Source organism: Acanthaster planci, linkage group LG02, assembly GCF_054643075.1.
Source record: "Acanthaster planci isolate LZ-2023a linkage group LG02, COTS_SCS, whole genome shotgun sequence".
Classification (NCBI taxonomy): Eukaryota; Metazoa; Echinodermata; class Asteroidea; order Valvatida; family Acanthasteridae; genus Acanthaster; species Acanthaster planci.
Window position 1 is genome coordinate 10,630,733 of NC_141778.1, and position 11,906 is coordinate 10,642,638.

The 11,906-nt window shown below is 40.0% G+C and overlaps 1 protein-coding gene across 1 annotated transcript; it reads right to left on the bottom strand.

Annotated features, from left to right (window-relative positions):
• Positions 1 to 121: 121 nt before the first annotated feature.
• On the bottom strand, positions 122 to 11,360 carry LOC110978235 (gamma-aminobutyric acid type B receptor subunit 1-like). The gene is made up of 17 exons (XM_087148469.1): positions 11,001 to 11,360; positions 9,471 to 9,611; positions 7,593 to 7,763; positions 6,181 to 6,282; positions 5,786 to 5,900; positions 5,401 to 5,549; positions 4,794 to 4,947; positions 4,334 to 4,431; positions 3,931 to 3,994; positions 3,492 to 3,578; positions 3,129 to 3,279; positions 2,746 to 2,878; positions 2,167 to 2,274; positions 1,916 to 2,038; positions 1,594 to 1,777; positions 1,233 to 1,381; positions 122 to 682 (listed from the first exon to the last, which is right to left on the bottom strand). Exons 1-17 carry the CDS (start codon positions 11,217 to 11,219, stop codon positions 557 to 559), a joined length of 2,274 nt encoding a protein of 757 aa, XP_087004595.1. The 5' UTR covers positions 11,220 to 11,360; the 3' UTR covers positions 122 to 556.
• Positions 11,361 to 11,906: the final 546 nt, after the last annotated feature.

Genomic DNA, 11,906 nt, shown 5'->3' on the forward strand with positions numbered 1-11,906 from the left:
GTTGTTCGGTGCACCCGACCCGACTACCCAGCGCTACTTATAAGTAGGGCTTTCACATCAAATACGTCATGCTATAAGCAGGTTGGTATCATAGGATCTTAGCAGGGGTACGTTCGCCAGGCTTGAGAGTGTGGCATGAAAAACGCCCCCACTTGAAACACAACAGAAAACCACTGCTGCGGTGCACAAGTTAGCGCTGGTCTAGCTTACAAGTGTGGCGAACATGGTCCATGCTACGGTCCTATGATATCGACCTACTCATAGCATGGGGCATTTGGTGTCTAAGCCTAGTTATATGTAGCGGTGGGTAGTCAGATCGGTTGTTCAGTCTCCTAGGTTCACTATTCATTCACACTTATGTAGTTCGTCTCGTATATGCTCTTTCGAAACCAAATCTGATCGTAACAATGGTCAGTCAATGTTTACTATCAAAAAAGATCCAAACGATGTTGTCTGTCCCATAAGCATACCCTTGACAGGACTCTTCAAAGTTTCATCCAGCACTGCAGTCAGATGTACGAATGTAGTCAGAATAGAATCAAGGGTGTACCAATCCTCAATTTATTTCTAACCTCGCCTTCATTCTGTCGAGTTCTTGCCGGAGCCGCTGCATTTCCCTCTCCACGTCGGCAGGTTGTTCACTCTGGTGGCTACGAGGCTGCACCACGTTTCTGGCCCGTACCTGAAACAGTGCAACCGTTTGAAAGTCATGAAATATTACTATAAATCTTACATGTTATTAGGAGGTAGCTTCAATGCAAATTAGCTGTATTATAGGAGCTTGTTTCTAAAACCAGGGCCCTTTTCTTATCCCCAAAAGAGACATCTTCTCTGTATTTCATTCAGGGGCTGAGCCTTCACAAGTTTTTAGTGTAACACTTTGCGGTCAGTTTTACGCCAAGTTTATGAAATCGAACACACTGCTCTCATTCTCAATGCACCTGGACTGGCACGCAGCCTCGAACTTCAAGTGACCGTTAAAATAATACCATTATGTTTGATATATATCAACCTTCACCTTTATAATGAAAAGAAGTGTCTTGAAATGTTACAAAAATGGAGTATGTTTGTCCTGGAAGGAGGGAGTCCGCTCCCACCCTGCTATGAGGTGGGCCAAAATCGGCTCATTAACGGTCTCTACGAAAATAGGGAATCGTTGACTCGAAAATTAAAATATCGGGACCTATCTGTTTGATCTAAGGTAAAGGGATGGAAGATTTAGATCTGCTTACCTTGGGTACAAATACTACGCAGAGTGTGAGTGTGGTGGTTAGCCAGATCAGGGTAGCGACTGCGGCGTAATGCACGTTCCTCTCCTCGAGAACAAACGACATTGGCGCGCCCGTTAAAGACATTATCAGAACATTGTAGACACAGATACCTGGAAATATTAGTTGTCATCCGTCAGTTGTTAATTCTAACTGAATTGTGCAGTTTCCGTTAATAAAATTATACCATGATTAAGAAATACACTGCATAAATTATTAATATGACACTTTGAACGAGGAAAAAATTTGGACAGGGTCTCAAGTTATCACGCCAATCAAGTCCTAACAAAGACTTAAGAATTATAATTGAACCTTCGGGGCCTACCTATATACTTAGAGTCGTTCAGTGCTGGGATGGAGACTTTTCTGGTCTCCCAGGCCAAAAAAGCGCCAAATATTAGCAGGAGGCCATCGATGATGTAGAAAGTACCAATCCAGTAGATTTGGTTCCTTGACTCACAAAACAATCGGATAGGTGTGTACACAACGTCGTCATTCTCGTTGTCAACCTAACCATGGAGAAATATCACTAAATACAGCGTGATGAATTGAAATAATGATTATAGCAGTGGTGTTAAAATAATAGGACGATTTACGTAGATCAATAAAACCATTTTGTATGGGAAGAGAAAAAAAAAAGTAATTACCACTTTAGCTCCAAGCCGCTCTACCGCAACTAGAGGGTCAAGAATTTCCCACAAAATGAGAATAACAATATCTAGGAGAACTAGTACGGCAACCCAGATGAGCAATCGGTGATCCTTCAGTACCTGAACAAAGCATGTAAGATTGAAGAATCTGAAGGAATGAATTTCCACTTGAAAAACCAACGGTGATGAATAGCGATCTTGGTCCTGTGTAATATTAATACAAATCAGAGGGATCATCGTATTATTACCATCCTCATTGCAGTTTTGTTTGTGAATATCTTGTGCACACGCCAGGTCTTGCAGAACATGGAGCCGAAGGCCAAGGAAAACCCGGTAGAAAGGCACCATGTCTTGGCCTGTATGAAGGATGACGTAAAGACGTATCAGTTGACACAACGAAAAAATCTTAATACTTTAATGAATGGCACCACCAAGTGTCATAATCCAAGTATGAGATGAAACCTCTAAATTTACAAATTGCTGAAAAGTAAAAGTCGAAAAATCAAGAGAAGGAATGTAGCAAAACGTAAATCTGGTTTCTTTGTTCTCTCGGATAGGCTTTAGGTAATGTGTTTAGGTAATCACATTTTCCACATTCCTCGTCATGGCTAAATTAGTAGAAATGTTGTTTGTTTACAGCCTGTTGAGCATGTAGAGTTGCCCAAAAGTCAACAACTTTCCATGCTCAAGATGACTTACCAGGCATGACGGTCAAGTTGACGGATTCGCAATGCTCATATATGGAACACCGAACAATATGTCATTATGTATAATCTTCATCCTTCTTTAGAATTATTCATCATGAACGAAAGAGATGCCATTTTCACCTTGCACATCGACAAAAATGTGTCAGTGGATGCTATGGCCGTATCCACTCCTTGGAAGATGATGGAGACGTAGGCTAGCATACCACCAATCAGCATCAAGTTGTTGATGTTGGGGCTCGACATCTTGATCATCCTGCGATAAGCCAAATGGTGCAAGAAAAAAATATAGTTTTGGATTTGGCTAAATTTGCAAAAGGACTCAGCGCTCCGTAAGAACAGCTTCATTTAATGACACGCAAGGTTTGTTTAGACAATGACTCTGTCATTTAAATTTAAATGAAGTCATATGAGGTCGGTGCAATTCAGCATGAGAAACACATAATTTTTTTTCAGTTCCGAGAATGAAAAAACTCTTTAAAAGAAAAAAAATACTCTTCTTTAACCGGCGGTTTTTGAAGTGGATGTTGAAAATCAGGAAGCAGCAGGCCAAGATGATCCCAAACGTAGCGAAAATTGCACCAGAAATGAAAACTGCACTTCGTATCGTCTGACGATCTTCAAATTCAATAACAAAATCAACAGGGGGTGCCCCGCCTGAAAAGAATTAAAAAAGCGTTCTCTTAGATTGAGAGAGTCAGAAATAGGCCATCGAAATGATATTTTTAAAGTTAGAACAGTGACGTCATGCAGTCTAAAGAAATTAGCTTTTTCAGCGCCCTGTACAGGCATTGGATACGAGAGAAAGGTATTGATTTAACAATGAGATCGTGGCACCTGTTCATATTGGTATCCAATACTAGAATTACCTTCCCAGCGGATTGATTCGTATCCTTCCCACGTGATGTCTTCGCTAGTACCTGGGTCCATCACCCCCACGTTGACGTGTCTGTTATCTGTGTGAGTATTAAAGATGTTCTTGGGAAGCAGTTTTTGCAAGTACCTTTGTGCTTTTTGTGACTCTTGGGGCGCTTTTAATGGACCGAGTTCTACTATCTTGCCGTGCCATAATGTACCAGATCGTTGTCTTGCTAATGGCTTATGCCAGCGAGGTTGAAATTCCTTACAATTACTAAGTAGCCTCACTCACAAAAATTTAATGTCAAAACTAATTACAGCATCCTGTTCAGAAACGGAAGGGGCAGGACAAGCGTGTGTGATGAAATAAAGGCGATAATATTATTATTTCCTCATTATAGCTATTGGTTTGAAATGAAGGTATTCCATACGAAGATAGCTATAACTGACCTTGTAACTGCCAAATCTGAATTAATCCAAGCCTGTCGCCAGACGGAGTAAATTTCACAGGACCCTGTCATGGATTTCAAGAGACACACCTGGAGGTTTAGTCTCAAGCGTTTGGTTCTTTGGTGTCAGGGCGCTATATCCATTTGTCAATTTCTGTGTTTGTATTTCACGTGCTATCGTGTTACCTTATCATGCATGTATTAGGGGTATTCCTTAGTCACGTGGTACTCTTGCCTTTCGTACTTTTTGGTGCTTGAACACCCTACATCATTAATATACGTTGACTTTATTACGAAAACAGCCAATGAAGAAATTTCATTGGATAATATAACTTCCTCGCTTTGGATGTGGCACTTTCAAACTTGAACATTACATATAACAAGCATTAAATAATATTACCCACCGATATGCCCTGGAAAGACATGTTGCTAATAATGTCAAAGAGGATTTGTACGGTTACGGAATCTTCATACGTAAAATTAGCCAAGGTTCGTGGAGGATCTAGAAAAGTGAAAGGATAGTTCAAGTTAAAAAGTATTTTGATGGACTATGCACATTTTATTTTAAGTGATTCTTGCCAATCAATGTCCTTTTATCTTTATTCGCAGGAGTCTTTGAAACTCTTATTTATTTCTATTTTTTCACTAAAATTGGAGGCAACGGTTTAATTAATCCTTCGATTGATTATTACTAGACCGTGATCACATGCAGTCGTACACCAATGACCTGCTGCTGTCGCAACACGATGCAATGGTAGCTACTCGGATTTAATGACAGATATAGAAAATAAAGAACACCCAACATTGGAACGAGGTAATACATTATTGTGCAATAAAAGAAACCAAATGAGAAACTGCTGTTACCTAAATTGCCAAGTTGCTTATCAGCCTCGTGTAGAGCTAGGGCAGCAGTCCATATGGTGTCATAGCTAAACGGCATTTCAGAGTAACCAGGCAAGGATTCTGGATTGTCCGAGCCAACAGTCTCTTTGAACCTCTCCAAGAACTTGCTGGTGGTCTGCAAAACATAGGAAAGAGCCCAAATAAGGTTTGATTGTTGCTAACTGGGCACAGGGACACTGTAAACAAAAGTAAGTCATTCTTGATGACTTATTGAATTAAGACAGGACTAATATTTAGTCATCAGTGACTGATCTTCGGTCAAATTTGACTAATATTTGATTTATATTTGACGAATAAATTTGGTCATTGGCCTGTCTCACTAAATTAAATTGGTGATTTTAGACGTAGAGCCAGACTAACTTTTATTAGTCAAAATGCCCAATTTTTGTTTACAGTGCAGAGGCAGATTCCAAATAATCAACTTCTTGCATGAACTACTTCAATGAAAAATAACGAACAACGATAACCCATAGTGTCTTTGTGTGCAAATTGTTCACGCAAAGCTTCATTCATTTTAGACGTGGAGGGGAAATAAGCCTATGACATCACACTTTGACTTCTGACTCACCATTCCTGACAGAGCTGGTGCTCGCTGAGAATCGGGAGGAAGACTTACAGCGTTAATGCCTATCTGGCCGCCCGCCACTTCCCTGAGCTGGTCCAGTGAACAGTCAACCGAATCGTCCGGCATCAACCAAATATTCAGAGTTATCCATCCTTTACAGTAAAGTATGTTTATTTCAGAGTAAGGTTTAATTTAGTTACAATGGCTGTAAAGCACGATATTTTGTTGCACTTAACATGAACAAACTCTGGCCAATAGGAGCAATTTATAATACGTTACAGTAGGTGTCCCGTTATCTTGTAATCTGGCAATCCTTGTAATAACCGACCACTTTATCGCATTGACAATTCCTTTAGTTTTTGAGTGCGACATTTTTGTGAGATTATACCTGGCACTATCCAGACGTATTTGGCGCCGTACATCTTTTGGTGATACGCCTCACAGTAGACCTTTCTTGCCCCGTCACCATAGAAACCAGCGACGATAATACGAGCACCCGAATGCTACGGTAAGAAGAATAGTCACATTGAAAATAAAAGCTTTTACTGATGCCCAGACATTGGGGAAGAAACACGTAAACACCACAGTAAAATATAATTATAATTTCCACGGTCTGGAATAATTTACAACAAAAGAGATTATGTGTTCTGTTGATGATATATTCTGCAACTTGAATTTTCTAGCTTACAATTTGCATTACTAGTTCAGAAAACTACTTCTGAAAATTGTAGAATACCAGGATCTCGAATTTTGAGGTTGCGACATTTTTGAACCCATCTCTACCTTCAGGAATTCCACCTGCTCAGTTGGATCCTCAATGAAACTCTCTGCAGCTATCACCTCGATACCGGCTCTTTTAGCATCACGGTGGAATTCTGCGAAGGCCTTTGAGGAGATATAAAGATATAAGCCTCTCTTTAAAACTTTAATGAGGTCTTGTTACAGTGGAGTGTTGGGGGCGGGGCAGGGGGCATGGGGAAGGGAAGTGCAGGGGGGCAGGGGTTCAACCTGAACGCCAACATTTTTTTCTTTTTTTAACACTTCATAGGTGAGCTGGATAGACAGTAATCGATATATTTAGTTATCAAATATCAGCACCAAAACCCTAAGAAAACAACACAAGCAAGTAAACACGACCGTGAGTAAGGCTTTTGGTATTTCTCCCCGAACACTATATTGAATGAGCCAGAAGCCGAATTCGCTTTTGACTTCCCCCCCCCCCACACCAGAGCTGAATGATCAGTGAAACCTTCAAAGTACCTCATCTTAATAGAGCCTGAAAGTAAAAGGTCACGCAGCGAGCTTCCTGAACCCTCGCGCGGTCTGCTTATGGGAATTTTACACTGGGCCGTCCTATCACGTTCGATAATTTTTATAAAATAATTCCTAACTGAAACCAACCCATGAAACACTCATGTTGGAAATTTAACTTTGTCTCACTCAAGTAATATTTAGGAGATGGGTAGAAAACGAATTCTATTAACGACCTCTCCGTCCTGCGGTATCGTTTCTAGGTCTCCTTGTTCATGCACGTTTCCTTCAACTCCCCGTGCCTTCGTGGTTACCAGATTGTACAACATTGCAAAGGTTTACCTACCTACAGTCGATGGATTCTAGATTCTGTTGAGTTGACATCACGTAGATATTGTCAGCAAAGGTTAGAAAAAATATTAGAATCTTTCGTAAACGTAGAACACTGTTTTATGTTTATTACCTTATAAATTACGAAAGTGTGTAAAATGTTTTTATTTTTTTATTTCGTCGTTACCGACAGACAACAATAACATTTCAACCCGAAAATGTTCATCTGCGTATGAGACTTTGGCATTGCACTGTTCTTCATGTATTCATAATTTTCAGAAGTGATGTGTCAATTTTTGCAGGATATTTCTCTTTCAGGTCAGATGATTTTTCAGTTTCTATCAATTGATAAACCAGCAAGTATTTTTCAAACTTAAGCCCATTTTCCAAATGGATGTTTCAAGAAAAAAAAATTAACATTCACAAATCTTTGTCCTATACAAGGTTCTGGAAGCGCGCCATCAGGAGTCAACTTTCAGGCTCTATAACGTTTCTTTCAAAACGCATGCCAGCTAAGTTCTGCTGAAAAGAAAACACTGACTGCGATTGATTTCAACATTGCTGGCTAAATCACCCTGAATGTATCGTATAAGCACTTTTAGAGAAAGTTGTACCAATGAAAAGATGGCAACTGACTGATGAAGTGTCGCCACTTTCTTCCAGTTGAATTCTCTTATCAGGGCCAGCTTGGCAATGTTGAACATATTCCCCGGTGGATACAGACGGAAGAACCGTGGGAACAGCGACCGAGTTGATAGCTTTGGTGAACTTGAAGCATACGATATCTTGGTAGTACACAATGACATACAGACATTCGTATTAAGACACTGAAATAAAAGTCAAAATGTTTAAACAAAACCGAACCTCTATATTGGATTATTGTTAAATTTAAAACTAAAACAAAAGCTTATATAAACCCATAACCTTAACCATAATCCAAACCTAAAACTCCTATCCTCTACCTTTATCGAAACTCAAAAAAAAAACATCCAACTTGCATTATTATTTGCTTTGGCAAATGCACTTTCACAGAACACTTATTGTACCAGACTGAGTTGTAAGAGATCCCCTTTCGTTCATATTTTTTATTAAACATGTTGACACCATATTTCTGTCTCTTTTTAATGGGAATGAAATGGCGCGGGAAACAGTAAAGTGAAATGAAGTTCTATACCATTTGAATCAACGGGTACCGTTTATAAGAACGAAAAATTCGATGTGATCAGTACAGTGATCAAATGACAGCGCAGGACGTGGTATTGTTCATGCTGTATCCAGTTCGTAAGAGGTTCAGCATGAGAGCCATTTTTCCGGCAAGAACGTTTGTTCCACAGGGATACAGATAAGAAAACTTTTTGTACTATCCGTCCGCGACAAAAGCAGTCACCAGAAACATGGCTACCATACATAACCTCTATTGATCACAAGCTCCCATTGGATCATCTGTGTTGGAAATTCGAAGAGTGGGAAAGTTGGGGAATGGTTTGTGTGGCCATAGAAATGTGATAAGCTGCGGGGTACACCATGTACACTATATACACAATCTTCGTTATAAATATGTACATCTGTAATGTGTATCAATAGATAAGACTTGAAGCTATGCACAGTGGAAGTACTACTACCATCGGTTCTTCTCAGAGCCACACACTCATAAAAGAGATATTTTCTTGTACATGGTGCAACCGCCAGCCTAACCTAATTCAATGCGTATCAAATTTATGCAGAATCTTCAATCCGAATGGCGTATTTATGGCTTTATAAAATTGTTATCCCTTTTTGGTGATAGTGTAAGCATGTTTGACATCGGGAAATCCTACGTTATTCACGATTCGCCTAATTTGTTTGACTCATCACAAAAAAATGTGTGTGGGGGTGGACTGGGTGGGGCTAATGATTCAATAGCCCATCCCCACCTCAAAAGGTTACGCCCAAGCATTGAATGAACACTCGAGTTGCGCGTTAACATTCGGTTTCCATGTAACTTGATGAGCCTAGGCTGCTTGTTTCACGCGAATCAGGATAGCGAACATTGATGAGTCGTTGATTCAATGACGGCAAATCTTGTTTATTGGATGGGGCAAGCCAGCGATGGGATCACTGACCGAGATTTTGATCCGTGTGAAACAAATAGGCCCTAATATGTGTGGCAGTTTTTTTTCTTATTTAACTGAAGTGTCACCACACTTACGAACCGGTCAAACCATTTAAAACCGGCCACGTGACGGGTTCTCAACCAATGGGAATGGGTAACTAGGTGATTATGAAAAATAACTATAGCGTCGCGCGCGGTCTTGGCGGGTGTTAAATGTAATGAACTGCAATAAGCAAATCTTTTCATTAGCTTAAGACATACGTAACCAGTCTGCAATCGCTGAAAATGATATTGCATGACTTATCTCTTTCAAACGGTACGCAGTAAAAGTTTTCGCCTGTAGATAAAATTGATAGGGACATTAAAGTTAATTAAAGGTAGAAGTTGACAAGATGCCAACCTGGATAAGATTCCAGTAGTGCGAGGCCTGCGCTGTAGGTTCCGTAGCGATAGAGCACCCTGCCCCGATCACCATGACCTTGGTTGTGGTCTTGTTGAACAGCTCACGGTACATCTCATCGGTAGCCTTGCCACCATCGCACTGGAGAAACAAGCTTATTCTTTAAGCCATCCTGAACCCAATCTAACACAACCCAACTCAGCCCAACTCAACCCAATCCAACGCGGGCTGCTCAAGCCAGCCCAGCCACGCCTGACTCAGCTTAGGCTAAGTGTACCAAGGCACATAGACAACGCTAGAGTTCAAGTTTTAAATACGCCAATGGAAAATTAACTTCAAAGTCTTTATTACAAGGTACGTTTGCTTACGCCACAGTAATTAATAAGGCTTTTTGGAAATGAATCCTGGTAAGTTCTGTTGTGACGTAGGCATTTCTGGGGGCACCCGGGGGTGCACACATTTTTAACAGGGGGCATCAAAATACAATGAGCTGGATTTCACGGGAGGGGGGAGGGCACCCAGCGGGCACAGGCATTCGCTGGGGGGCACGTCCCCCCCCCCCGTTGTTACGCCACTGGGTGTCGGTTATTTCATTTTGCAGACTAAATTCTCTAAATAAAAGTAATTGACATCACAAAAGTGCACATGCTTAGCAATTTTTAAAAAAAAATTGATAGTCTCACTCAAAATCATCAGAAATAAATTCACTTTTGTTTCATGATGTTTGCTGTTCATGAACTAATTTGTTCGTGCTGTAACTCTTTGGCTTTCATTTATTTTGTGGAGTTTATTTCCTTGTATCGATAATGAGATTTTCTGACATTTAAAAATCAAACATTCTGTAACTCAATTGTCATTCAATTTAGAAACCAACACTGGAAATGTTTTTTGTCGATTCCTTTACCTTTGTGTATACTCAAATGCAATTAAACTCTGGGCTCTCCAAATAACATCACTGATTATATGGATAACGCGTATTCAAAATTATTTTTAATGAAAAGTGGGGTCGTCTTGGATTGCTACAGGTATTCTGTAACCATTGTTAACACTCCCTTAACGAACTGATTACAAACTTCTTGTGTTCTTCAAAGAAATACCTTTGGTGCAAATTTTGCTGTCAAAATTAGTAAAATTATTGTATGCCGCTGCACTAACGGAGAAGCACATGCAAATTATCATGTACACAGACAAAATGAAAAAAAAAATAAATTTGTTAATTTAGTTTTTGTCAATTTTTTGTTTAGAAAAATAATCTCCATAGTCTGTCCTTAATAACTCATCAACTGAAGTTCAAGCATCAACATTTGAAAAAGTGACCGTGTAAAAAACAGAAAACGCTACAAACCCCTTGTCCTTAGTAAGATAAAAGAATAAATACCCTTTCAATAACGGACACACGTGATGAAATGTATTCAAACAGTTGGATTTTAAAGCGTAATAATTTCTTTTTCAAAATGTTTTAATTTGACAGATCATTTCAACTTTGAAATGCACTCTAAAATAAACACGCTAGAGGAGTACGGACCTTACCTCCGTATCTCTTGGTATGACAACAATCTGATGACGAGGTAGAATATCAGGATTGCTGTTGATATCCGTCACAGCTAGTTGGGTTGCTGGTATAGCGGTCTGTGCTCCGACCCAGGGTCCAGACTCTGGATAGAGCCCGAGAAGATAGAGTTTGGTCACATTGGGCATACAGACACACGCTGTCCCAAGGATTGTAAGACGAAAAAACAGCGACAACATCTTCCTCGTTGCTTCGAACAGTTAGACCCAAGAAACCAAGCGCCATGCCTTATATTTTAGGCTGCGGCCTTTTGCTCTTCAAGTTCAGTTTGACAGTCTAATAGATTAGGCCACGGCACAGGCGGGGTGGCTGTAATAGAAAGTGGCGACCTTTCCATTGATAACAGCAAGAGGGTGACTAGTCATCATGTGTTAGCAACTTTTTGATTTTGAATAGGGGCATTTTTTTTATAAACGGTATAAGAAATCTTAGAATACCACCATGGCTCTGGAATGGAAATCGTCATTCTCTGAGAATAAGTCGGTCAGAGGGTGGAAGAGGGTATCTTTTTTATACCCCACCCCCACGGTTTGAATGGTCCTGAAGTGACGTTTTAGCCTATGTAAATTATATTCTGTGACGGTCTGCCGCTTGAATAACGCTGAGTGAGGACTTGAATCACACCTTGATTTTGACAAAATTTGTATTTCGTTAGTTTATACGTGCTTCGAGTCGTGTGTATATTCATGCATGTGCATATTGAGGTTTCATATTAATATTAGATTGAAGTTTTTAGATTTATGAAGATCTATTCGTCAACAGTATGTTTGCAGCAGACGGTGATCTTTCATATAGTGATTTATTTATATGTAGAACTCAAAACAGTTTGACGACAGTACGTTTCGTTTACATAATCGAGTGAAATA